At 47.3% G+C, this 23,871-nt stretch overlaps 6 protein-coding genes across 6 annotated transcripts in view; 4 read left to right on the forward strand and 2 right to left on the reverse strand.

Moving 5' to 3' along the window:
• LOC120949789 (RNA-binding protein 8A) overlaps positions 1-23,871 on the forward strand; it is a 300,811-nt gene that overhangs the window by 43,457 nt on the left and 233,483 nt on the right. The window lies entirely within an intron of this gene.
• LOC120961429 (uncharacterized PE-PGRS family protein PE_PGRS54) lies at positions 1,670-4,782 on the forward strand. The gene is made up of 4 exons (XM_049608045.1): positions 1,670-2,015; positions 2,087-2,293; positions 2,365-2,478; positions 2,540-4,782. The coding sequence occupies exons 1-4, from the start codon at positions 1,685-1,687 to the stop codon at positions 4,729-4,731; spliced, it is 2,844 nt and encodes a 947-aa protein (XP_049464002.1). The 5' UTR covers positions 1,670-1,684; the 3' UTR covers positions 4,732-4,782.
• On the reverse strand, positions 4,759-7,519 carry LOC120951594 (alpha-amylase A-like). Its single transcript, XM_040370390.2, has 2 exons — positions 5,624-7,519; positions 4,759-5,547 (listed from the first exon to the last, which is right to left on the reverse strand). The coding sequence occupies exons 1-2, from the start codon at positions 7,225-7,227 to the stop codon at positions 4,815-4,817; spliced, it is 2,337 nt and encodes a 778-aa protein (XP_040226324.2). The 5' UTR covers positions 7,228-7,519; the 3' UTR covers positions 4,759-4,814.
• On the forward strand, positions 8,202-8,971 carry LOC120952370 (U3 small nucleolar ribonucleoprotein protein IMP3). The gene has a single exon (XM_040371670.2). The coding sequence runs from the start codon at positions 8,390-8,392 to the stop codon at positions 8,933-8,935; it is 546 nt and encodes a 181-aa protein (XP_040227604.1). The 5' UTR covers positions 8,202-8,389; the 3' UTR covers positions 8,936-8,971.
• On the reverse strand, positions 9,051-16,956 carry LOC120948212 (dentin sialophosphoprotein-like). Its single transcript, XM_040364316.2, has 8 exons — positions 16,774-16,956; positions 16,198-16,578; positions 16,046-16,105; positions 12,918-13,600; positions 12,549-12,838; positions 11,381-11,613; positions 10,453-11,305; positions 9,051-10,375 (listed from the first exon to the last, which is right to left on the reverse strand). The coding sequence occupies exons 2-8, from the start codon at positions 16,483-16,485 to the stop codon at positions 9,747-9,749; spliced, it is 3,036 nt and encodes a 1,011-aa protein (XP_040220250.2). The 5' UTR covers positions 16,486-16,578; positions 16,774-16,956; the 3' UTR covers positions 9,051-9,746.
• Positions 20,141-23,871, forward strand: part of LOC120949836 (autotransporter adhesin BpaC-like) — a 97,172-nt gene continuing 93,441 nt past the window's right edge. The window contains exons 1-2 of the mRNA XM_040367390.2: positions 20,141-20,336; positions 21,657-22,610. Of these exons, the coding sequence (XP_040223324.2) occupies positions 21,981-22,610 (630 nt within the window). The 5' untranslated portion in view covers positions 20,141-20,336; positions 21,657-21,980. The remainder of the gene's footprint in view (positions 20,337-21,656; positions 22,611-23,871) is intronic.

Here is a 23,871-nt window from a genome sequence, read left to right on the forward strand (position 1 = left end):
GCATCCTCTTTTTTGAACGCGCTCTCCACCATTAAACGCCAATTTGTCTTTTCCGGTTGACAAATTGAACAAGCATTAATTGCCTTCCCATTTGTTTTCCACCCAGCAAAAAACGTGCATTTCAATTAAGAAGTGCAACGGCACAACAGATGTAAAACTATTCATCTGTTTCGTGTTCAACGGTGGCAACAGCTCTTGTTACACGCAAAACGATCTCCTACTAATTGTAGCGGGGGCGGGGGGGGGGGGGTTTGGAGCGTAAAACAAGATGTACATGTTTGTTTCACACATTTGCTATTTGAATACAATCGATGGGGTAGCATGTACCTCCATTCAAAAAAAAACGCCTGGTAAACATGGCGAAAAGAAGGGGAGAAAAAATAGCGAACTAATCGATCAATTCGTTCGTACACGCTTACAATCGCGCAAAAACTGCAGCATGAAAGCGAACAAGATATGAAGCATTTGACATGATGAGCGCGAGGTGTATGTGTGTTGCCAATCGCAACCAGCCAGCGGAAGTAGGCGATGAAGCAGAGATAGCAGTATGAAAGGTGTTGAAATAACACACGTTTTTGTTGTACGCGATCATAATTGGGTTTGATCGCAGTGTTGCTCAACAGCGCTGTGCTCCTCCCTGTTCCGTTTATTATTGTTTGATAGAAATTAATTCATCACTAACCTTCACATCCAGGAACTTGCACGATACGAACCAATGCACACATTTTACCAATTTGTTAAATAATGGTTGATAGAAAGGTTTTGTCTTTAATTATTAAATTATACCACATTGAGGCAGCAATAAACCACTCCCGGGAGGTACAGGGCCGCTACCAACGAGGGCCTCTAGTAATTGTTTTAGCAAACTTACACTGTATCATTACACAGAGAGGCCTAATCATTTACTGCGATGTCACGGCGTCCTCCGGGATGAAAAACGGGCCCATCCTACCATCAATCTTAATCCGCTTGAAGGCTTCATTTTGCTACAAACTACTCATCGAATGCTCATCGAACGGTTCAAAAGGGATCATTAAAGTGCTTTATTAGATTATACCATACCAAGCTACCGAGCTGATGGTTCACCATTTGCCGAAGATGATCCACAAAGATTAATCGTGTAAACTTTCCCGCAAGGCAAACCCAATCCCGACCCGCTAGAGGGGTCAATTATCGTTCTAATGGTGCAGTTGGTTACTTGAACCAAAGCATTACAGACTGCCGGAATCGAGCCGGAGCTGTTCCAGTGTTCTACTGGAAGATGGGATTTCGCGTCATACGGCATGGAGTCACCTGGTGCCCGGCACCGTCGTTCACTGCATGCACAATGCGTCGTCGGAACCGGCTTTGAAGAATGTTGGCGATTGTTAATTATCCTCCACCCGGTATGACGAATGCCTGGGAGGGATGTTTTATTTCTGTATCACTCACACCACGATGAGATGAGGGGGTGGTTGAATGTACTGTCCTATATCACAGTATCGAATATCGCACTTGACACGGTTATGACAACGACGAAGCGGCTCAATCATACCGGTTTTTTGTACCCCTTCACGCTTTTGTATTAAGTCATCTCAGGTAGGGCGCTATTAGACGGGAGATGTGTTTTAGTGAGACGAGACTCTCTACTAGAGTATCCGATGCACATCCGTAAAAAACGCGGCTTATAAAAACACCCAACCGGATGATCATAGCAAACAGTGCAGTCGGTACTGTGTTTGCGAAGGTGTACAGTGCGCGTCTCATCACCATGGCTAGTGGTTGTAAGAATCCTTCGGTTGCTTGGATAGTGTGTGTTGTCATCGCCAGTTTGACAGCGAAAGGATACGGCTGGAATCTTCCTGCCTCGTACTACCAGGGAGCTGGTGGTGCAGGTGCTGGTGGTGGTTACTTTGGAGGTCGTGGCGAAAGCACTCTCAACAATCAAGGTCTAGCTGGTGCGAGTGCTGGCTCGTGGAATGCGGGTGGCGTTGGTGGTGGTGGTGGTTTCCCTAGCCAAGGCCAAACAGGTGCAGGTGACGTACCATTCCGGAAGGAAGTCTGTGTGTTTTGGAGTGTGCATCTCAGAACAGAACTTCTCTTTCAGGAGCATCCAGTGGCGTTGATAGAGCGGCCAGCTTCGGAGGCAACCAGTGGAGTGCTGGTGGCGATGGTAGAGGCCTCGGTGGAGGAGTCGCTCCCGGAGGTGTGTCAACTGGCGGCGGTGACCTTGGAGCAGGTGGAACAGGTTTTCAACAAGGAGGAACAGGTGCGGGAGTAGGAGGTAGTGGCTCTGGAGCTCCCTTAGGTGCAGGTAATTCTATTCATTATTCATAACTTACTTGTAGCTATTGAGTAATCCCATGTTTCTTTGCTCTCTTTTAGGTTCTGGAAGTGGGTTCGGATACAACGGCCAGGCGGGTGGTTTCGGTGGTTCCAACTTTGGCCAGGGTCAGTTTGCACCTCACAACACCAATGGAGTAGCGTCTGGTGCTAGTGGTAAGGGATGATTATCTTTATATTCTTCGCAATTTAACTATATCTTCCTCTCTATTCCAAGGCTTTGGAGGATCTTTTGGAGGATCTGGGGGCAAATATGGACCAAGTGGACATCATCACGGCTATCGCCATCCCACGACCTATGCTGGTCGTCCAATGACGCACGTATATCCGGTCAGTGGCTGGCCCTGGCACGGTGTTGGCTACGTTTATCGTGTACCCGTCGCACACATCAACCCGGACGGTAGCTACGGCTTCTCATACTACACACCGCACTCGGCACGGGATGAAACCGGACACGCCAATGGCAACGTGGAGGGAACGTACGGGTTTCAGAACGATGGTGCCAAGCATAACTTTTCGTTTAACGCAGCGCCGGATGTAGATTTACGTTCAAGCATCGGTGACACTCGCCTTGGTGGACTCAATCCAGATGAGTACGGGCCACAATCGGTACACTCGCGGGGACGATTGCCCCTGATACCGGCAACATCGTTTGATGGAGCGGCTGATGAGCAAACAAGAACAGCAGATGGTTTGCCAGTGTCTGTAGAACAATCAACTGGTGCGAACAGCTGGTCTACTAGGAGTGGCATTGATGGAGCAGGTTCTGAAGGTGGATCTGATGATAGCTCCCTATCTGTGGTTGGTTTACCGAAAGCAACGACCGAAGCAGGCGATGCTTCCCAGCCTACTGCTCGCGATCAAGTAGTGCGTGGATCGACGGAACACAGTGCTAACGAGTTGGATGGTCGCAGGTTAGGAGGATTCGACGGAACAGCAACAACCGTTCGCCCTCTAGGTGGATCAGTTGAACAAGTGGGTGCACTTCCTGTAAATGATGTTCCCTCGTACAGTAATGAGATTGATCGAAACGGTGTGCAATACAATGGTGGAGTTGGCAATGTTCCAGTTGATCGATCGTACCAGTTTGGCTACCAAACACCGGACGCAACGCGCGAAGAATCGGCCGATCAAGCGGGCAACGTGCGTGGATCGTTTTCGTACAACAATGAGGCAGGTCGTAATGATCTCCAGTATGTGGCCGGAACAGGGATGGGATTCCGCCCAACCGGAGGTAGTCTATCCGTACCGAATGGTTTGCCTGGAGACAATGGACAACGATTCGGTCCGGCCACTGGTGCTGGTGGAGTGTTTGGAGTTGACGGAGGCCGTTCTCTTGGGGCTGGAAGTCAAGGAGCTCAAGTCGGTGGTGGATTAGGCGGTGCCTTTGGTGGATCTGATGCAGGATTTGGAGGTGATGGAAGATCTGTAGCTACTGGAGACCAAGGAGCACCACTTGGCGGTACAGCAGGATCTGGATTTGGGATGGACGGAAGGTCTTTAGCGTTTGGCAGCCAAGGATCACAGCTTGGTGGTGGAGTTGGTGGAGGATTTGGAACAGGAGCGGGCAATGGGTTTGGAGCTGATGGAAGGCCTCTAGGTTCCGGTACTGGCGATGGAGTTGATGGAAGAGGTTTCGGATCACAACCAGGTGGAGGGTTTGGAGCAGGATCTGGTGCTGGTTTTGGAGCTGATGGAAGACCATTAGGCTTTGGCAATCAGGGAACACAGACTAGCACAGGATCTGGTGCTGGTTTTGGAGCCGATGGAAGACCATTGGGCTTTGGCAATCAGGGAACACAGACTAGCTCAGGAACAGGATCTGGTTTTGGAGCCGATGGAAGACCATTAGGCTTTGGCAATCAGGGAACACAGACTAGCTCAGGAACAGGATCTGGTGCTGGTTTTGGAGCCGATGGAAGACCTTTAGGCTTTAGCAATCAGGGAACACAGTCCGGTGGTGATGGAGTTGGTGGTGCGTTTGGAACAGGATCGGGCTCTGGTTTTGGGGCTGGTGGGTTTGGAAACCAAGGAGCATCTGGAGCTGCCTTTGGTGCTGACCGAAGACGTTTAGGCTTTGGAAATCAAGGCATCCAGTTCGGAGCAGGTGGAAATGGTGCGTCCTTCGGAGGTTCCGATGGAAGATCGTTCGGATTCGGCAACCAAGGTGGACAAGGCTTTGCCACAGCCGATAGAGGATTGCAAGCAGCAACTACCCGTAATCCAGTCACTAGAAGTCCCTCCGCCGGATCATTCGATGGATCCGGATTAAGCTCTGCAGATGAAGGTGAAGAAAGCACTACACTAAACGCTCCAGACGATTCAGAACAAAGGAACACGTTCGGTGGCTTTGGAGATGTATCTCGAGCCGGTCTCTTTACGAACGCAAACCGTCGCTTGGTACAGTGAACTATGTAAAAACTAATAAAAAGGCTCTTTGGGATTGTATAATTTGGAAAAGTCGCTTATTGATGTTTTATTTAGCTTTATATTTAAGATACACGATTAAGCAAATCAAGCACAACGCTAGAGGATCTCGGTACGGTTAAGCTAACCCTTCCATCGCCATCGACTAGAACCCGCGTTCCGGTGCACATCGATCCGTCTCTTGCACCCGATATGATATCACAGTACTCTCCCGGTGGCAAACACGCCTTCCAAATGCCATCAGACGTTTCCGGTCCAGCGTTAAACAGCGCAAACCCTATCGCTCCCCGACAGAAAGCGAACGTTCCACCCGAGTACTGCACGTCCGTTAGCGGGGCTGGTGCAACGAAATTGCGAAAGCGTACCATCCGCCTCACCACTGGCCAACGATGCTCACAAACCCACCCATTTTGGCAAGAGCCATCAGCATTGATGCCGGGTGGTAAGATGTTCGCCCGATCATCCGACGGTGGTCCTTGATCGGTGTCGGTAAAGTTGTACGAACTCATTAGCCGGACGGTTCCGTAATCGGTGGCCAATGTGAAAGCGATCGCTTGGGTGTACGTTTGTCCATCTTTGAAGGTAAGAATAGAATCACCGCCCGCTCCATGTCCACGCTGGTTGTCATGATTGTCCACGAACACTAGGGCCGCATCGGACGGTGTTAGGCCGACCTGAGTGGCATTGGCGCGGGTCAGTGCTTCCAGTGCGGAAACTTTCAATGCACCACGGAAGATGAGCCCAACGAAGAGGGAGTACTTGAACTCGGTCACATGGCCAAGATCGGTGTATTGGGATCTGAAAATCGTTGAGAGAAAACTCGATTAAAATTCAAGATCAATAGATGCTATAAAGAAGGAAAACTGATACTTACGCCGTCACTGGCTCACTGCCAAGATCGATCACTTCCTGGTAGATAAAAGGTCTCGCTTCCTTTGAAAACTCAAAAGATTCGTTCAAGAACTGCAACCGTTTGTAGATCGCATCTAAGTCCTCCGGCCACATGTGTTTGCTCGCATCCATCCGGAAGCCCGCCACACCCAGCTCGATCAACCGATTCATAAACTCAACGATACGATCCTGAACGTACGGTTCCGTTTGATTTAGATCCGGTAACCCATTGAGCGCACAGTCACGTACTTCTGTGGCGTTTTGATAGTTCCGGATGGTGCAGTCCGGATGAAAGTGGGATTGGTTGTAAGGTACGGCGGGATATTCCCGATCACCCGGATTGCTGGGTGACCCAGCCGTGCCGAACAAGGGAACATCCGCTCCTGGTGCTGCCATATGATTCACCACTTCATCCACGTACACACGAACACCGGCAAGTTGACAGCGTCGTACCATGGTGGCAAACTGGTGTTCACTACCTGATCGAGAGTTTATGATGTACGAGATCGGTTGATACCGTTCCCACCAGGGGCGGTTCGGTGCAATCACGTACTCATTAATGGGCGATACCTGTACGCCACCGTATCCGGTAGGACCTAGGATCTGCTCACACTCCTCAGCAATGGCGTCGAAGGTCCACTCGAACAGATGCACCATCACCTGCCGACCGGGGTAGTAGTGAGGATCGTTGCGATTTACAGGAACATCAACACGCGGGGCAATTGCTAACTTTGAGGAAGTATCTACCTCGTTGCCTTCCGAGTCTTCCCCGGCATTACCAGCGGTAACGCTCACTTCAGCATTTGAGGTAAAATTAACATTATGTAAGGGTATTATAGCACGTTGTCCGGTGTTCGGGACAAGCGTGGCAAACTGACTTAGGACAGCAGCTGAATTGAAACCCGTTTGCGAAGCGTTCGAAGCAAGACGTTGAAAGGCATTGGCTGCATTTCGAATGCGTCCTATTCCGGCTGGAATACCGTTGCCAAATGATTGCAAAATGTTGGTAAACTCGGACACTCCCGGAAGGTGTGAAGATGTTGAAGACGATGATCGTACGCCGAACGGATTTAAGAATCTTTCTGTAGCATTTGAAGCAATTGCTTGGAATGTGTTCGATGCATTACCAAACGATCGCAAAATGTTGGTAAACTGAGGGACTCCCGGAAGCAGCCGATTCAAGGGGATCACTGATGACGATAACGCGCCGGACGGATTTAGGAACGCTTCTGTAGCATTTGAGGCAATGCTTTGAAATGTGTTCGAAGCACTCTGGAAGCGATTGATACCATCTGGAATTGCGTTACCAAATGATCGCAACGCATTGGTAAATTCAGACACACCCGGGAGCTGTCGAACCGAGGGATTTGAAGATGAGGTGGACGATGATCGTACACTGGGCGGGGTTAAGAATCTTCGTGTAGCATCTGTGGCTAGATTTTGGAACGTGTTGGCTGCACCTTGGATACGATTCACGCCACTTGGAATTCCACTGCCAAAGGTACGCAAGATGTTGGTAAACTCGGACACTCCCGGAACATTTGATGGCGTTAAAGACGACAACGATGGCGTTTGTATTGGCACCATATTTGTTTGACCGGGCAGAAAGCCTGCGAGCGGATTATTAAACCTTCCAATGAAACTAGACAAAGAAGACGTCGATCCGCCATCTGCACCGATCGGTGGAGCTTGAGCCGAGAAGGATAGCCTTCTTGATCGTGGATCAACGAGTGCGCTGAAAAAATTGTTCGAAAATCCTAAAGCACCTCCATTAGCAAGCGTTGGTATGGTGAAAGGGCCCAACTGTTGCGCTGAGGTGGAATGCAGACTTAAACACACGCCCACTAGTGCTAGCACCGTGTGGTAGAAGATTCTTCCCATCGTTGGAACAATTGTGTACTAAAAGTGGAACACACGTTTGCACCTCGTTTTATAGAAAATTCTGGCGCACATGTTGAATTGGAAATTTGCACGTGCCTTGTTTGTACAGAATGAGCCGTTCTAGCAGTGACGCATTCAAAAACCAACAATTGACAATAATTTGAATGATGTTTGAGTTTTCGCTTTTCAACAGAGCACTTGTTGTTGTTAGCTCTGCTCAAACCTTGCAAATTGGAAATCGAAAACAAGGAGACAGTGAATATTTTGTGAATATGAAATGCAATGTTTGAACGGGTTGTCTGTAAAATAAACAGGAGCAACATTGTAGCTGATGGTCATTGGGAAGGCAGACGTTTCGTTTCATTCATCTCTTTGCCTAGACTTAATTACTTACTTTGCTGTGTAAAGCCTGCTGGTCAAATGACTAACACTCCAATTAATCCATGAATTGATTCCCTTCCAAACCGTTTCGTCATCTTGACTATATTTACGCCAACAAGCACTCGTAAACTGTTAAAATAATTCTCTAATATCCAAATAAAACTGATTCGTTTTTTTTTTTGTTCCAATCGAACAGTTACTTTTCAATCAATACCACAGTATACACCGTTTGTTTACCTTCCATATCCCACAGTTGATGTGGCCCAATCCTGCGGCTACAAATTGACAGCTGTCATATCAGCACATGCGTTTGTTTACGCTCGCTGTTGGTACTTTCCCCCCCAATCGGTGCTGTGCTGCGAATTCCGGAAAACACAACAAAAAGTGCAGAAAATACGGAATTAACACGAACCTAAACCCATTTAAACCAACTGTTAATAGTTTTTCTACTCACCGCACCTGACATAACCCCGCCCCAGCCGCCAGTATGGTGCGCAAGCTAAAGTTCCACGAGCAGAAGCTGCTGAAGAAGGTCGATTTCTTCAACTGGAAGGAAACGAACAGCCTGCAGGAAGCGAAGGTGATGCGCAAGTACCATCTGCAGAAGCGCGAAGACTACACCGCCTACAACAAGATGGCCCGCAGCGTACGCGAGCTGGCGCGCAAGATCGCGGACATCGATCCGAAGCACCCGTTCCGGACGGAGATGAGTGCGCTGCTGCTGGAGAAGCTGTACGTGATGGGCGTGATACCGACCAAGTGGGATCTGGAGAATGCGAACAAAATCAGTGCGTCCAGCTTCTGCCGGCGGCGGTTGCCGCTCGTGCTGGTGCGCAGCAAGATGTCGGAAAATGTGTCGCACGCAACGAAGATGGTGGAGCATGGGCACGTGCGGGTTGGGGTGGAGGTGGTGAAGGATCCGGCGTTCTTGGTGCCGCGCACGCTGGAGGACTTCATCACCTGGGTGGACGGTTCCGCCATCCAGAAGCATCTGATGGAGTATAACGATATGAGGGATGATTTTGAGATGTAAATAAAAGCGATTTGTGTGTTTTTTTTTGTAAGCTTACTTGCAATCTGTTCCGCTTGTTTGTAAAAGCTCATCCGAATTCTTTCGTTGATGTAAAAATGTAACCCGAACCTGTCTCTCTAGTTTCGATATTTATTAATGTTAGTTAATGCGATTACTTTGACTACAAACAAAATCCTTTGTTACGTTGTCATTGTGTGTTCAATCTGAATAATAAAAACAAACAAACGATTTTTAAGCGCCTTCCTGTAGAACACTTAAACTTCAGAATAAAACCAAACCCGAACCTCGTGTAACGAGTGCCGTTGACTGCGCGACGCAACCTAACGTTTAAACCCTGTAACGCTCCTGGTGTGTTGGTGGCGGGTGTATTGGCAGGTACCTGGGTCGCAGCATCACTTCTGCCACCTTTCTCTGTAGCCCTTTTTTGTTTGCAGTCAGCCCGCAGTAGTTTATAGATGTAATGTGTAAGAGAGGGAAGTAGCTTCCCGTCGGAGACGAAGTATCATTAGGCTTAAGTTTACTGGAGCAACAACACTGAATGAGTTGAGTGAATAACTTCGTGAAAAAAATCCGTGTAACGAATGAAATTGAAAATCACTTCTAAAAAATAATGCTTCATCGGTTGTGTGGAAAGTTCACAAAATGATCTATAGCCTACACTGAATACACACGCGCGCGCACACTATCCTATATGTATGCACCGTCGTGTGCACTTATTACTTACGATAAGTATCTTAAGTTCAAACACAACTGCACTTCCTTACTATCGTAATGAATTCGATACACAAACACACACATACCCTACACATGCCTACGCGGCGGGTTTGGCCTCCATGGAGGCTTCTCCATTAGCGGCCACCTCGGCACCACCACCACCACCGTTCGCGGCCGTTCCCTTTTTAGCCTTGCTGGCAACGGTATCCTCCTCGTCCGCACCGGCGGCATCCGATCGCTGCTCGCCGCCGTTCTTCTCCGTGTGCCGGAACTTGTCGTAGCGCTCCAGGTTCGTCTTATCGTCGTCCTCCTCCTCGGCGTCATCCTGCACGTCGCGCAACAGATCGCCCAGATCTTCGTTGTCCACCACCTGCCACATCAGCTTGTCGACCAGCTCGTCCGAGGGCTCGCCGGGCCCATCGGCGCCACCGATCGTCGCCGCTAGGGTGGTGGCGGTGCTGTTGCTTCCGTCCATCGAGCGGTTCGCGTCGGACGAATCAACGTCGGTTTTGCTCGCGCTGGAAGTGTTCACCTTAGCTGACGTTGCGTTATTTGCGCTTTCGGTTGCGCTTCCTGCCGTGGCCGTGTCACTTTTCTTGTCCGATCGGGTTTCACCTTCCGATTTGGGCGTGGAGGTTGTGTCATTCGTGTTCGCGGTGCTATTACCGTCCGTGACCGTCTTTGAGTCGGTGGAAGTGATCGAATCGTTTGCCTTCTTGTCATCGCCTGCAAAGCGGAAACGTGGATTTTTGGTTAAAAACTCTCATTTGGTTAAATAAAAAAACCACCCTCTTATCTCTTACCCTTCTTTCCCGCAGCCTCCTTGTCACCCTTCAGCTTCTTCTTGTGGAAGCGTTCCGCCTGTTCGCGCAGCTTCTTGTCGTTCCGGAAGCGGATGTACAGCTTCAGGTGAGATCGCTTCTTGCAGTGTTCGCGCAGCACGCGGTCCTGGTTTTCCGTGCGCCGGGGCAGGTACATATTGCACAGGTCGCAGTACTGCACCTGCACCTTCTTCACGTGCTCCTCGCCGATGATCATCTGATTTTCATCGTCCTCCTCCTCATCATCATCGTCGTCCTCGTCATCCTCATCCTCCGTGCCTGCGCGACCACTGCCGCCGCCATCGCCGTAGCTGCGCTGCTTCCTGGTGGGCGTTTCTCCCGCCACACCCGGCTCGCAAATGTCATCCACCTTGCCCACCTCGTCCACGATCGTCATGCTGTCGAGGTCGAGATCGCCCGCCTCGGCCTGGTTCTCGTCGCCCGAATCGTCGCCCTTCGTGGACGAAGCGTACCGCTCCACGCGTGCCTTAATCTTCAGATGGTCCAGCGAGGCACGGTGCGTCTCGAACGCCATCGGGCTCTTGAAGCCGAGCTTGCACACGCTACAGTACGGCATGAGGAATTTCTTCATCATCTTGTGCCCCTCGGACTGCTGGTGGACGGCGCGCGGCTGCCGATAGTTCAGCCGGCACAGCAGACAGAAGCCGGGCCGCTTGCCCTCATCGCCACCGGCACCGTCCTCCGACTTTTCGTCCTCGTCCTTCTGCGCGTTGCGCTGGGCGGCCCGCATCTCCAGCAGCCGCTCCCGGCACTTCATCGCCAGCGCGCGCATCTTCATTTTGTGGGTGCGGGTGTACAGATGCGTCTGGTACTCCTGGAAGGTGGAAAATGTGTTGAAATGAATTTGAAGAATGTCGTGACATGCACAAACACACACACACACACTTACCTTGAAAGTGACACACTTTAGCTTGCAGTGCGTGCACGTGAGCTTAATAAAGTTAGACGTGCGATACTTGGTGTTGATCTTTGTCGAACGCTTCTTATCGCTAGCGTCGTCCGCCGTCTTGCGGTCGTCTTCCGCGTTGCTATCCTTAGCATCTTCCTTCTTGGCGGATTTCTTCGTCGGCGTTTGCTGCTTCGAGCCATCCTTTTCATCGTCACCATCGTCAACCGTCGCACCTGTGTGTGGTTAAGGTAAAGAGCATGTTTTTGATCATTATTTGTTTGCACGATAATTCCTGACTTCTTGAAATCGGAACAACCTGTTACTGGAATCAATTTTGATTCTGGAATCGATTCCGATACTGGAATCGGTTCCGATAAAGGAATTAATTCCGATACTGGAGACGATTCTGAAATTGGAATCGATCCGATACTGGAATCGAATCCGGTACTGGAATCGATTCCGGTACTGGAATCGAATCCGGTACTGGAATCGAATCCGGTGCTGGAATCGATTCCGATACTGGAATTGATTCCGAAACTGGAATTGATTTCGATTCTGGAATCGATACCGATACTGGAATCGATTCCGATACTAGAATCGCTTTCGAGACTGAAAGATTCCGATACTGGAATCGTTTCTTATTCTGGAATCGATTCCGATACTGGAATCGATTCTAAATCCGAAGACGACTCAGTTTCCGGAATCGAAATCGGCTCTGGAATCGGAATCGATCTTGGAATCACAATCATCTCCGGAATCGGAATTGGTTCCAGAATTGGAATTGGCTGCGGAATCAGAATTAGTTCTGGAATTGAAATCAGATATTTCAGATGCGAAATCAGTTCCGGAATTTTCATGAGAATGGATCGTTTACAAGTAAATTTGGATTCTTTGGGGCTAACAATACAATCGTAGCAGCATAGGACCCAAACGCCCATTCTCATGGAGATGCCGAAACCAACTCAAATGCCGGAGCCAATTTGGATTCCAATTCCGGAACCGATTTTGGAAAGTGATTTCCTACTATCCGGGATCGATTCCGATTCCCGATCTACTATCCGGAATCGATTCTTTGGAGCTAGTCGGAATCGATTCCCACGAAAACTTCATTTTTCTTATCTACTACTACTAACATCATCATGGTCACATCATGGTCTTTTGAACTCACCAGTAGTGTTGGCATCGTCCTCATCCTCGTTGTGAGCGGAAGATTTGGACTTTCCATCGCCTCCATCGTCGTCATCGTCCCACATCTCACTCTTCTCCTGCTTGACGTCTTCCTCGTCATCCTCATCATCATCGTCATCGGCGTCAGCCTTCTTGGCCTTCTTAGCCCGGGACGGTCCCGCATCATCATCGCCACCGTCATCATCCTCCTCGTCGTCCTCATCCTCATTGTCGGAGGCCGAATCCTCGTACCCATCCTTAGCCGCCTGAAGCGCACGCTTGATGAGAATTCTGCAAAAAACCAATGCAATTCCGTACTCAATCAAAAGCCTCTTTCCCCCCTTCTCCTCATAAAAAGCACGATACCTACTTCTTGGAAATTTTCATATCGACCCCACGCTTGGACATGACGTCGCCCCCCATAATGCGGTTGCGCATGTCGCCGCCGCGCCCCCGCATCGAGGGATAGCGCCGGTTGTGCATCGTCATCGGCCGCATGCCATCCGTTCGCCGGTGGTGCCCGCCCATGATGCGCGTCGTCAGCATGCCTCGCCGCCCGTCGGACCGGTAGTGCGAGATACGGCCCCGCATCATACCGCCCCCGCGGCGATGCATTCCGCCGCTGCCCATGTACGTGCTGCCACCCATCGTCGAACGGTGGCCGCCCCCCATCGGCGGGCGCATCATCGGCCGGCCGCCGGTGTTGCTGTGGTTGGTGCGCATCGCCACCGAGCGCGGCGGTCCCATGCTGCTCGTGTTGTTGTTGTCCCGCGACCTGTAAGAACTGCCCGAATCGCCGCCGCCGCCACCACCGTGGCTGCGACTGGCGCTGCTGCTGCTGCGATGATGCTCGAACTTGTTGCTGCTGCTGCTCGACCGATCGCCAGCGCCGGACGTCGACGAGTGGTGATCGTTGCTTCCCCGCTTGTCGTACGACGAGCTGGAGCTGCCGCCGCCGCCGCCTCCCTCGTGGTACCGGCTGGACGATCCTCCACCCCGTCCGCCGACGCCACTGCCACTGCTACCGTAGTCGCGGCGCGAGCTTCCACCGCCCTGCTTTGTGCACATGGGGGGGGGGGGTCATCATCAATTTCGTGCCGCGATTCGTTCCCCGTTCGACGACGTTCGGTACCATCGCGTGCGTCAAGCGAGCGAGCACAAAATCGTGCCGCGTGTGTGAATTCACATGGTGACGGATAATTTCGTTAGCCAGTTGAAGAGATTAGCATTAGAATCATATGTCATGGTGTGTAAAGGAAGTTTGATATTTGGTTTCGTATTTTTTTTGTTTGTTTTGGAGGGGTTTTGTTTGGTTAAATTGATACTTTTCACTATATGGGGTGGTGTTGTAGCAGGTTACAAACGACGGTTTTCCGGTCGAGTTTTAGACTATGCGCGATACGAGAGAAAGATTACTCAAGTTACTCTGCGTCAACCAATCAGTAAGGAGCCTTCTTCTTTTTTCTTCTTCTTCTGACCGTCCATATTGTTTCATCAAAATGCGGAAAAGGCTTACTCATGCCATCAAACGCACGCCGAGCTACTTTACAGTGTGTGTGAGTGTGTTTCAAAGCATCTATGAGACGAACTATACTGATCCTGCTCCTTCCGGCTCGTTCTTCGTGGTCTTTTTAATAGTGAAATTTAGTATAGCCGCTTGCACATCATCATCATCATCATCACATCACCTCCCGCGTACAACGTTTCTTTCCTTTAACACATGCAGCACACCACATGATCGTCACGAACGCATCGAGAGCAACGCTCCTCGGATAGACTTGTGAGCAAGGCAGTCCCCCTTCACGCGTGTCCTACCACCATCATCACCACTAGTGTCGTGATTGGTTGATCAGTTTTTCTTCGTGATTGGTTTCCGTTTTAATCACGCCGCTGATACAGATGCTTTTTCCCTTCTCTACCATATTTAGATCTTTTCTTCGGTTTGCTACAAATTCCGAACTCCACACACACACACTCGCTTTGATGCAATACACAACATACAAATGCGCCCAGAAAGGAAAAGGTTGATGGGAACGAGAGATGCCATACTGCGCACACGCTTTTTCGATACACGAACGGACGAACAGATAATAAGGGGGTTATTAAAAGAAAAATAATGCATTTGATGATCGATTTTCGATGTTGAGCTACCACACCACGTGTTGTGCAAACCCTGGATGGTTTGAATCCTTTCACGCACTGACGCGGTCGATCGGCCCCAACAGAGTAGTGCACACTTCTTTGCACGCTCGCAATAGTAATGTAATCTCGCGCGATTGGTATGATTCAATCGGAAAATGAGTTGGATGCAAGGTAAACGTAAGGAGGAACACCATAGTCGTGGGTTTTAATGAGCTTGAATCTAGAGCACACTCCGTGCTTGCTGTGAACTGTAACGCTGATAACCTTTTCTCGCTGCGGTCACAAAGTGGATCATAACGACCGCGCGCGCAGAGGATGCATCGGAAACGGTTCCCGGTTCTCGCAACAAGGTGTCTCTCTTTTATCCTGTGTAGCAGCAGCAGCAGCAGCAGCGGCTGTGTCTCGCGCTCTTTGCAATGTGGATTGTTGTTACTGCACAACGTGCATGTTTTGTATGGTTTGACGAATATATAAATTGCTTTCTGTAAGCCAGAAGCTTGAAACTTGTACAAGAAAAAACGATCTATGTAAATCTGTGTGTATCTCCTCTCTACTCTCTATCATCTTTCTCCTCTAGTCCTCAATCCAATCGAAACACACAGAGAGCAATACATACACCCGATACAGCCTGGCAACCGACCACCACCACCGTCATACGGTGTTGCTCATTGTTTCCGGTCGTAACGTTGCGATTTCATCCGCGAACGTGTGCATACTTGTGACCATGGAAACGTAACTCGAGATGCTGATGCCTGATTGCTGCATCATGCTGTGTGGGATCGTGTGCTCTCCCCCTTGTTTTTTTTAAGCTCGTTCGGCCTCTAGGGAGGATGCACCAAAAAGGACAAATCCTATCCCCACGTGCATTATCTTGCTTATTTTACTTCTGAGTTCAAACAATGAGTAGCTGTAGCAGCTTTATCACGTGTCTCTTCTTCATTGGAAACAACTTTACGAGTTCGATGTTTGAGCGCGAAATAAAAAAAATTATCATCAATTAATACAGGACATAGAAAAGGTTCACTAAATTTAAGGTTTGGGTTTGTACGTAATGGACACACAATTGAGATAGTAATGCACTACTTGAGAGCTGGAGGATCATACCATGGAAGGTCTAGAAACAAATCAAGCTACGTTACAACCGAGATCAAGAACTATTTCTGTAAGTACACGACATACTTCGGAATGTTTTAAATTATGCAGACGGCCTGAAAGCTATCATACAAAGGGGGCGAAAGGATGCCATTGGAAGGCAAATGCTTATTTTCGATAGCGTTATTGAGCAATTGCTTAATGCTCTATTTCCCTTTAAATATTTCAATCACGCCGAAACGCAAAACCTCGACCCACAATTACCTGAGAGTTGTGATCGCTGCGGGGACGCTTCCGATCCGGCGAACGACGGTCGCGATTATCCTAGCCGAGTGCGGGAAATAAAATGTTCATTATAAAAGCTGTCACCATCACAACGTCAACCTTGCCATGATTTAAAAAACCTTTTGCCTTACCTCGTACTTGGACGAATTGGACCGCTTGTAGCTATCGTTGCGGCTGTCGTTCCGGGAGTACCGCGAGTCTGATTCATACCGGGACGAGTTGCGGGAATCGTACCCACCTCCGCCGCTGCTGCTTCCGTACCGACTGTTGCGGTTGTCGTTACGGTTGTCATAGTTGCTGCTGTTGTGATGGTTCGAGCCATGATATCCACTGCCGCCATGGTACGACGTGCGCCCGTTGCCGCGAGTCCCTCCGCCACCCCGCGGGTGATATCCACCCCGAATGCCACGCAGAACCATTTTCGGTCGGGTTTTAGTTGGTGTACCTCACACCACTTTCTTCACCACCCTCTGACACACCCCTTCTTTTCGCCCAAAATTCAAGGACGCTTGCTGTAACGATGAGAGAATGAAAGAAAACGACGCTTAGAAACAGTTTCACCGCAGCAAAATGCACATTTCATCGTTTTGGTGGGGCCACCAGCGCATTGACAAAGTGTGGATTTTCACCATTCTAATATGGCGGAGCACCGGCGCTACTGACGCCGCCATAGCGAAAGCCAAAGACGCTGCTAAAACCTTATTTACCTGCTAGGCAAACACTTTCCGCCGCTCAAATTCAATCGCACTCAATTCGTTAAACTCTATACTGCCTTTTTGCTGCAGTAAAATGTCTGAAAACACTGTTTTTCCGTAGGTAAAATTTAGTTAACGCAAAATTAGCACGGAGAAAGAATTTTTCACGACCACGAATAAACCATTTCTGGCAGGCTGGTATGCAGGGGAGCAATTTGACAGCCGAGGGCAACAGAAAATTGACAGAACTGAGGCGGTGGTATGTACAGATGGTTAGCAACACAGGATTACCACAGTAGAACTTTGAAACGAGCGGTGCAATTTATATCAAATTAAAATCAACCATCAACGTAGTGTTTCTTTTGAAAAATTATGTCCAAAGTCAACGTTTGTTCCACTTTGAAAGATTCTTAAAATGTTTTATATTGATAAAATTAGTTTTTTCTTCGAAAATGCTTAATAGATGTCCAAAAATATGAGGAAATCATACCCAAATAACCAGCTCGAACTCTATAACTGATTTAAGGCTGTTTAAAAAAATCGTTCCAGTAGACGGTACTTTACGTTAGATAAACGGTACTTTGCGGAAATATAGAGCTTTTTAACAAGCACTTGATATTCTCTGAAACCTTGCAGCTGGTTACCCTGATGTGTATGGTTCACGATGGAACTTGAAGGCTTGTTAAGAACGTGTGCCGAACTTGGTGGATCTTCTTAGTTTTTTAATACATGACATCGGTACGAGATGGCTCTTGTCAATGTGTCAAAGACTGGTGCCGTCAAACATCTCAATGCTGCTGCATAAATTAGATAAATTAAATAAAGAAGTAATATTGAGTGAAGTCCCAACCCAAGCGCCACATATTGAGCTTAAACGACTGGAAAATCAAATATCCATAGAAAAAAACGAAAGTTCCGTAGCTTCAGTGGTTTGCACGATAGATGGCGTATTACAACTCATCATTATATTGCTGTCCTTTTCTTGCAATGTGATTCGACAAGTTTCATCTAATCATGACCTATATACCCTTCAAACATACCGAGCAAAAATCTTAATGAATAGTCGTGTGGTCACATACGTGGGTATCAACGCCAACGACTATTACTAAAACCTCACGTGCTTCAGTACTGGTGGATTATTTTGGAGTTTAGTATTTAAACAATCGTTTCGCCGTTCTACTGCTAGCGATGCATCCCAAATAGCCAGAATTGCTTAAGCAGCTCATTTTGGCACGCTAAAGATCGCTGCTCTAATTCGCCTTTTGCAGTAGATAAACAGCATAAAAGTTCTATGTGGGTCTTTCAAACAGCGCCTAAGCAGCTTCCTTATGCCACGATGCCAGGGATTATTTTTCTTTGTGTTTTATTTTCAAGAAAGCGTCATCGATGAAATAAACAACAAGATTTGTTTCGTTTAAACACATATGTATATTTTTAAATCCTTTGTATTGATGATTACACAAATTTTTACACAATTTACTGATAATTCACAATCACTTCACTCAATATTCATTCTTCAATTAACGAATCTAACTTGTGCAGCAGCAATGAGATTATTGCCGGCGTCCGTCTTTGACACTTTGACAAGAGCCACCTTGTACCGATGTCATGCATTAAAAAGCTATAAAGTTCCACCAAGTTTAGTACCCTTTCTTAACAAGCCTTCAAGTTCCATCATGAACCCTACGCATAGTGCTAATCAGCCGCAAAGTCCCAAAGAGTACCATGTGCCTGTTAAAAAGCTCCATAGTTCCGTAAAGTACCGTCTATCTCTTAATCAGCCACAAAGTACGACATAGGAACGATTTTTCGTTAAACAGCCCTAAATCAGCTATAAAGTACGAGCTGGCTGTTTGGGATAACTTCAATACGAAACCATACAACAGTACAGAGGGAAGGACAAAGCTCTCAAAGCGAGGAAGCTCTACTAGCTGGGTATCCCAAAAAAACAGATGGCGCCACCAGCTTTTTGCTATTTTTAGAATGCATGAGGCGTTTGCCGTCTGCTAAACGAAGTCTTTCTATATTCCGTTTAGGTTGAGAGCTTGAGTCGTTTAGAACCCGTTTAGTGGTCGTTTAGTGGGTTTGAGGCACTTTTTTGTGATTTTTTGGTAAACTGTGTAAAATTATGTGAAATTAAAGAGATTTTACAATTTTAAAATAAACATGCATATAAAAAAAGCACAAATCGTGTTGTTTGTTTGATTGATGACGCCTTACTTGAAAATCGTAACCGTGGCATAAGGAAGCTGCTTAAGCGCTATTTGAAAGACCCACCTGGAACTTGGATGCTGTTTACAGTCGTTGCCGCTAAATTTTGACTCTAACTCACCTATTTTTGTCTCGAAGGCACCAATTTTTGACAGCGTTTCACGATTTTTGCCTCGAAGGCATCAATTTTTGACAGTGCGCATCAATTTTTGCCTCGAAGGCATCAATTTTTGACTGTGAGTCAGTCGCTTTATTTACAAAATTTTACGTACTTTCTGGAACTGTGTGTTCTGAAATGGTTGAAATTAAGTTAAGTAGTGAATAATTTTATTGATAGAATTTAAAATAAAATAATTGTTTTGCCAATTTAGAAGATTTAATGGAGTGAAAAAATTGGCACGTATTTTCAGCTGTAAACAAAAGCTTTAAAATTTCTAAAATTTCATCATTTTTTCTCAAGAAACAATCAATTTACACAGTTTTTGTATTTTTAATGAGATGTGGAATGATAATTGTTAAGAATCTGCTTAAATACTTTGTAAAATTGTCATGATTCCTACAAGAGTCAAGAATTGATGACTTACAGACAAAAATAGGTGCGTTAGAGTCAAAAATTGATGCGCACTGTCAAAAATTGACGCCTTAGAGGCAAAAATTCATGCGCACTGTCAAAAATTGATGCCTTAGAGCTAAAATTTGGTGGCAACGACTGTATCTACTGCAAAAGGTGAATTCAAGCAGCGATCTGTAGCATTCAAAAATTAGCTGCTCAAGCAAATTTGGCTAGTTTGGTATGGGGGCATGGTCTATTGCGGACTTGAACCCATGGCGAACATGTTGTTTAGTCGTACGAGTTGACGATTGCACCATCAGACCAGTGAGTTCAGACTGTAAATATATGAACCTGGTTTTTAGTCAGGTTTCATCACTAGTTTTATAATTTTCGTGCATGGATTGCATATGATTTTTTTAAATTAAAAAAAAAAAGAATTAATTTTGACGCAATGTCACCCAATCCAGCCAACAGTGCACTGGAGTAAAAAGAGAGCGCCAAACACGCTCGCAAAATCTCAACCGAACGAAACCGTCGCATCTCGCTCTCTCCAGCGCTATCCGTACGCAGCGGCGCGCTGCTCGCTCTACCCAAGTGCCGTTTCGCTCTCGCACACGCGTCACCGGTTCGCTCTCGCCTGAACGAAAGCTTAACGAAGCCGGCGTTTTGTGTGCGTTAGTAACCAGCAGACCGTCGAGGGGGCTACTTGTGCTACGAGAGCCATCCAGCGCACCATTCAAACAACAACATCTGACTTGCGAGGAATCACACACCGATTGCACCGCGTGCGTGCGTGATTACAGCGAAGCCGGTAAGCGAAAGTGTAGCGAACGGAAATAGGAAGGAAATCACGTAAACGAGTGTCTGAATTTATTGCTTTGTTTTTTGGTGGTGCGAAAATATTGTTAGTAGTGAAATATAATAAGAAATACAATGTGAGCGAACCTGCGAGATAGTATAAGCAAGGTGTGTGTGTGTGTGTGGTTGTGTGAAGTGTTCCGTGATTTTCGTAGCAAGTGTATGCGAGACCCGTCCGTCTGGTGCTACCGTATATGATGTGTGTGCAATATCCTTTCCAACCGCAGCAAAAATGCAGAACGGCGGTATCATGACGATGATGATGTTGCATTTTTTCGCGAGCCGGCTATGGTTGGGTGCGTGTGCATGGCTGTCCACCTGAAGGACACACACGCGATCAACGCGAACCGCTGTTTAGACACACAACCCAAAATTATCGTTTTATCAATCAAATGGTGTGTGTATGTGTGGCTGTGTTCCCATGCCGATCAATTCCAATTGGATTGCGTGTGCTGCAAATTTTTAAAAGGGGAAAACCCCGTTGAGCAAACATTTTTATATTTTGGCTACATTTACATATGCGTAGAATTCCTAAAATAATTACAACTAAAATCACCGCCTTGAGTTAGCCGCTCTTACAGACACCACGAAAGCCGGAAAGACACACCATGCCTTCGGATTGTAGTTTTTCAAGGCTGCGGCTACGTACAAGTCCAGTTTGCTAGGATGTGTTAGTAAGCGATCCCGGTGTGTTGTACGGCAGCGAGCAAAAAGGAGCAAAAATCTAACCGACAGGCCAGGAAGTGAGCAGCTCTGTACAGCTGTGTGCGAACGTGTTCCTATTCCAGACTACTCCGGGCGGAGCATTTGTGTCATGTGCGCCTTTGCGTGTGTGTGTGTGTCTATATTTGCAATTGAAAGTAGTGGTGAAAACTGACCAACAAAAGAACCGGCGTTTGAACCATTTTCCGGGAAAAAAAAGATAACCGTCAAATTTGGTGATTCATTTGTTCTAGTGGGTAGTTTTGTTGAAAAAAAAAAAGGAATTTATCAAATTTAAGTAATTTAAAGGAAAAAATACCAAACAAAGCCAACACTTCAAATGAAATTGGAACTGTAAATCTGCACCATTATGGCGTCTTTTCCAGGGATCCACTTGGGTTCGACCATACTTTTAAGCTTACTTTGATTTTCATATCGATGCCTTGTGTAACTTGTGTCGCTGTTCAAAACTAAACCGCCATCAGTAGTTACCATTGATCATCGGTTCGTCTGCAAAACGGAGTAAAGTAAAGGAGGTTCATTTTAGTGTCCCTATTTTCCTTTCCCGCAGGTTACATTCGTTTTTGTGTTCCTCTGAGAAGTTTTATGTGTGAGTGTGCGTGCATGTGCGTGTGTCGTTTAGTGATAAAACGCGTCGTGTGCGGGCGTGATTTTTTGTTTTAATCGTCGTTACCATATTGTGTGTGTGTCTCTACCCTGTCACAAGATGCGTCGCAAAGTGCTGTTCCGTGTGGTGTGCGTGTGAGTGCAATGTCCTTTTTTTCTTGGCTGAGCGGCGGCATATAACGCTCCCCATGTAACAGCAACGGGGGGAAAATAAGCCCTTCCTTCCGTAACATAACCCCAAAAAGCAAAAAGTGTGTGCGTGCGTCGTATGCGCGGGGATAGAATTTGTCCTGATATAGATCTTATCGTTTCCGGCAAGTGTTTGTGTGTGTGTGTGATCGTAGCCTTCTTCGTCAAAATGTCGAAAACAATCGAAACCCATCTGCAGAGCAACGAGGTGCGAATACCGAAGAAATCGAACGAATTTGATGTGACCGCAGCAGCAACAGCTGGCCGCAATGGGGGTGCGGGTGGTGGTGGTGCAGGTGCACCGTGCCAGTACTTCAAGAGTTCGTTCGCCCGCTCGCTATCGTTCAGCCAAGGGCCGGGTGGGCCAACCGGTGGCGGCGGCGGTGTGCGGGGCGGTGGACCGTACGGGGGTGCCGAACAGCACTTTACCCGGTCGCTGGATTTTGACGTTAATTTTGATCCGATCGGTGGTGGCAGCAACATCGATGGCGATGGTGGTGGTGCTGGTGGTCCACATCAAATGATGATGATGATGATGGGCACGCCATCGTCCGCTTCGCCCGTGTACGAGGAGGAGGGCGAGGGCGCGGTGTCACGCGCCGAAAGCGATCCCGATCCGGACGCGGCCTCACTGCTCGGCGGGCTGAACGGGATCGAGACCAGCAACGGTGGCATTGTGAAGACGCTCTGGAATTACGCCACGGGACAGGTAGGTGCAACGGGGGGGGGGGGGGGGGGGGGGGAGAATGAAGGGGGTTTTGGTATGCGTTTGAGAGCGAATTCCACGCGGGTGTGGGGGATGGTTGGAAAATGGGTGTTAGAAGGCGTTGGTTTAATTATGTTCTCCGTAATGAGCTGCACTTTGGTGGTTTCATTCATGGCGATTGGACCAGCCACTAAACGTTTCCGATCGAAAGTGTATTTTTGCCTGGAAGCTTGTTTTTAAAATCATTATTTGTGTGTAAACAATTGAACAAGATGTGAATAAAATAAATTGTAGAATACATTCACTTAGTCACTTGAACATACATTTAAAAAAGCTGAATTGTTTTCTCGTGACTTGTCACTCATCATTTGACCTTACGAAAAATATCATTATTTCAACCAAACAACCTCTAAAATAAAAGAAGGAACTAAGAATTGGCGTATGATAGAATCCGTCATTAGTTATTTGCAGCCGGTCTGCATGGATTAGTATAGGGCCGGTCTGGTGGTACAGTCGTCAACTCGAACGACTTAACAAACATGCCCGTCATGGGTTCAAGCCCCGAATAGACCGTGGCCCCATACGTAGGACTTCACTATCCTGCTATGGTAACAATAAGTCACTGAAAGCCAAGCTCACTTCACTAGTGGGTACAGGGCAGGCCTTGTGCCAAAGAAGAAGAAGAAGAAGTTATTTGCAGCATGTTGAGTACAAAAATTTCGATGATTAGGCTTCTCATGTACCGTATTGCATTGAATTACGGACACTGAAAACATTTTTAAGAACCCAAGTACTGACTACAGGTCAGGCATATTTATAATTGATTCTAGTACATCATGGCAAACATCTAAAAATTAAAAAGTGGCATGGCCAGGCACAAAATATACAGCAATTAAATGGAAACGCCATGAATGTACGGAGTTGTCCGTAATTTTAATCATAACGGCACATACTTCAAACCTACCTATTTTAATTTATTTTGTTAAAATATTTATGCCGTACTCTTGCTGGACGGTGATGAAGTTCTGTGGGATAGAATGACAGTGAGAACTTTATTTTCAAAGAGAATCAGGATAAATAGAAGAAAAAAATATTTCCAATTGGAATTGGTTGGAATTGTAATACATAGGAGTTGTTTCTTGCACATAACAAGGTGAATGAAATGTTTAAAAAAGTTCATTGATCATCAAAAGTCCCAAAAAGTTCATCAACCATTCCACCGGACATATTCTAATTCTCTACATTTTACATACACTTTTCACAC

Source organism: Anopheles coluzzii, chromosome 2, assembly GCF_943734685.1.
Source record: "Anopheles coluzzii chromosome 2, AcolN3, whole genome shotgun sequence".
Taxonomy (NCBI): Eukaryota; Metazoa; Arthropoda; class Insecta; order Diptera; family Culicidae; genus Anopheles; species Anopheles coluzzii.

Bases quoted from the DNA above. Each gene is read 5' to 3' on its own strand.
- LOC120961429 (XM_049608045.1), top strand. From the start codon at position 1,685: ATGATCATAGCAAACAGTGCAGTCGGTACTGTGTTTGCGAAGGTGTAC. The intron at 2,016-2,086 runs GTGACGTACCAT...CTTCTCTTTCAG, and splicing joins CCAAGGCCAAACAGGTGCAG to GAGCATCCAGTGGCGTTGAT. The intron at 2,294-2,364 runs GTAATTCTATTC...GCTCTCTTTTAG, and splicing joins TGGAGCTCCCTTAGGTGCAG to GTTCTGGAAGTGGGTTCGGA.
- LOC120951594 (XM_040370390.2), bottom strand. From the start codon at position 7,227: ATGGTGCCAATACAAACGCCATCGTTGTCGTCTTTAACGCCATCAAAT. The intron at 5,548-5,623 runs GTAAGTATCAGT...AACGATTTTCAG, and splicing joins GGCAGTGAGCCAGTGACGGC to ATCCCAATACACCGATCTTG.
- LOC120952370 (XM_040371670.2), top strand. From the start codon at position 8,390: ATGGTGCGCAAGCTAAAGTTCCACGAGCAGAAGCTGCTGAAGAAGGTC.
- LOC120948212 (XM_040364316.2), bottom strand. From the start codon at position 16,485: ATGGTTCTGCGTGGCATTCGGGGTGGATATCACCCGCGGGGTGGCGGA. The intron at 16,106-16,197 runs GTAAGGCAAAAG...GCACTCGGCTAG, and splicing joins CCAATTCGTCCAAGTACGAG to GATAATCGCGACCGTCGTTC. The intron at 10,376-10,452 runs GTAAGAGATAAG...TCCGCTTTGCAG, and splicing joins GGAGGCTGCGGGAAAGAAGG to GCGATGACAAGAAGGCAAAC.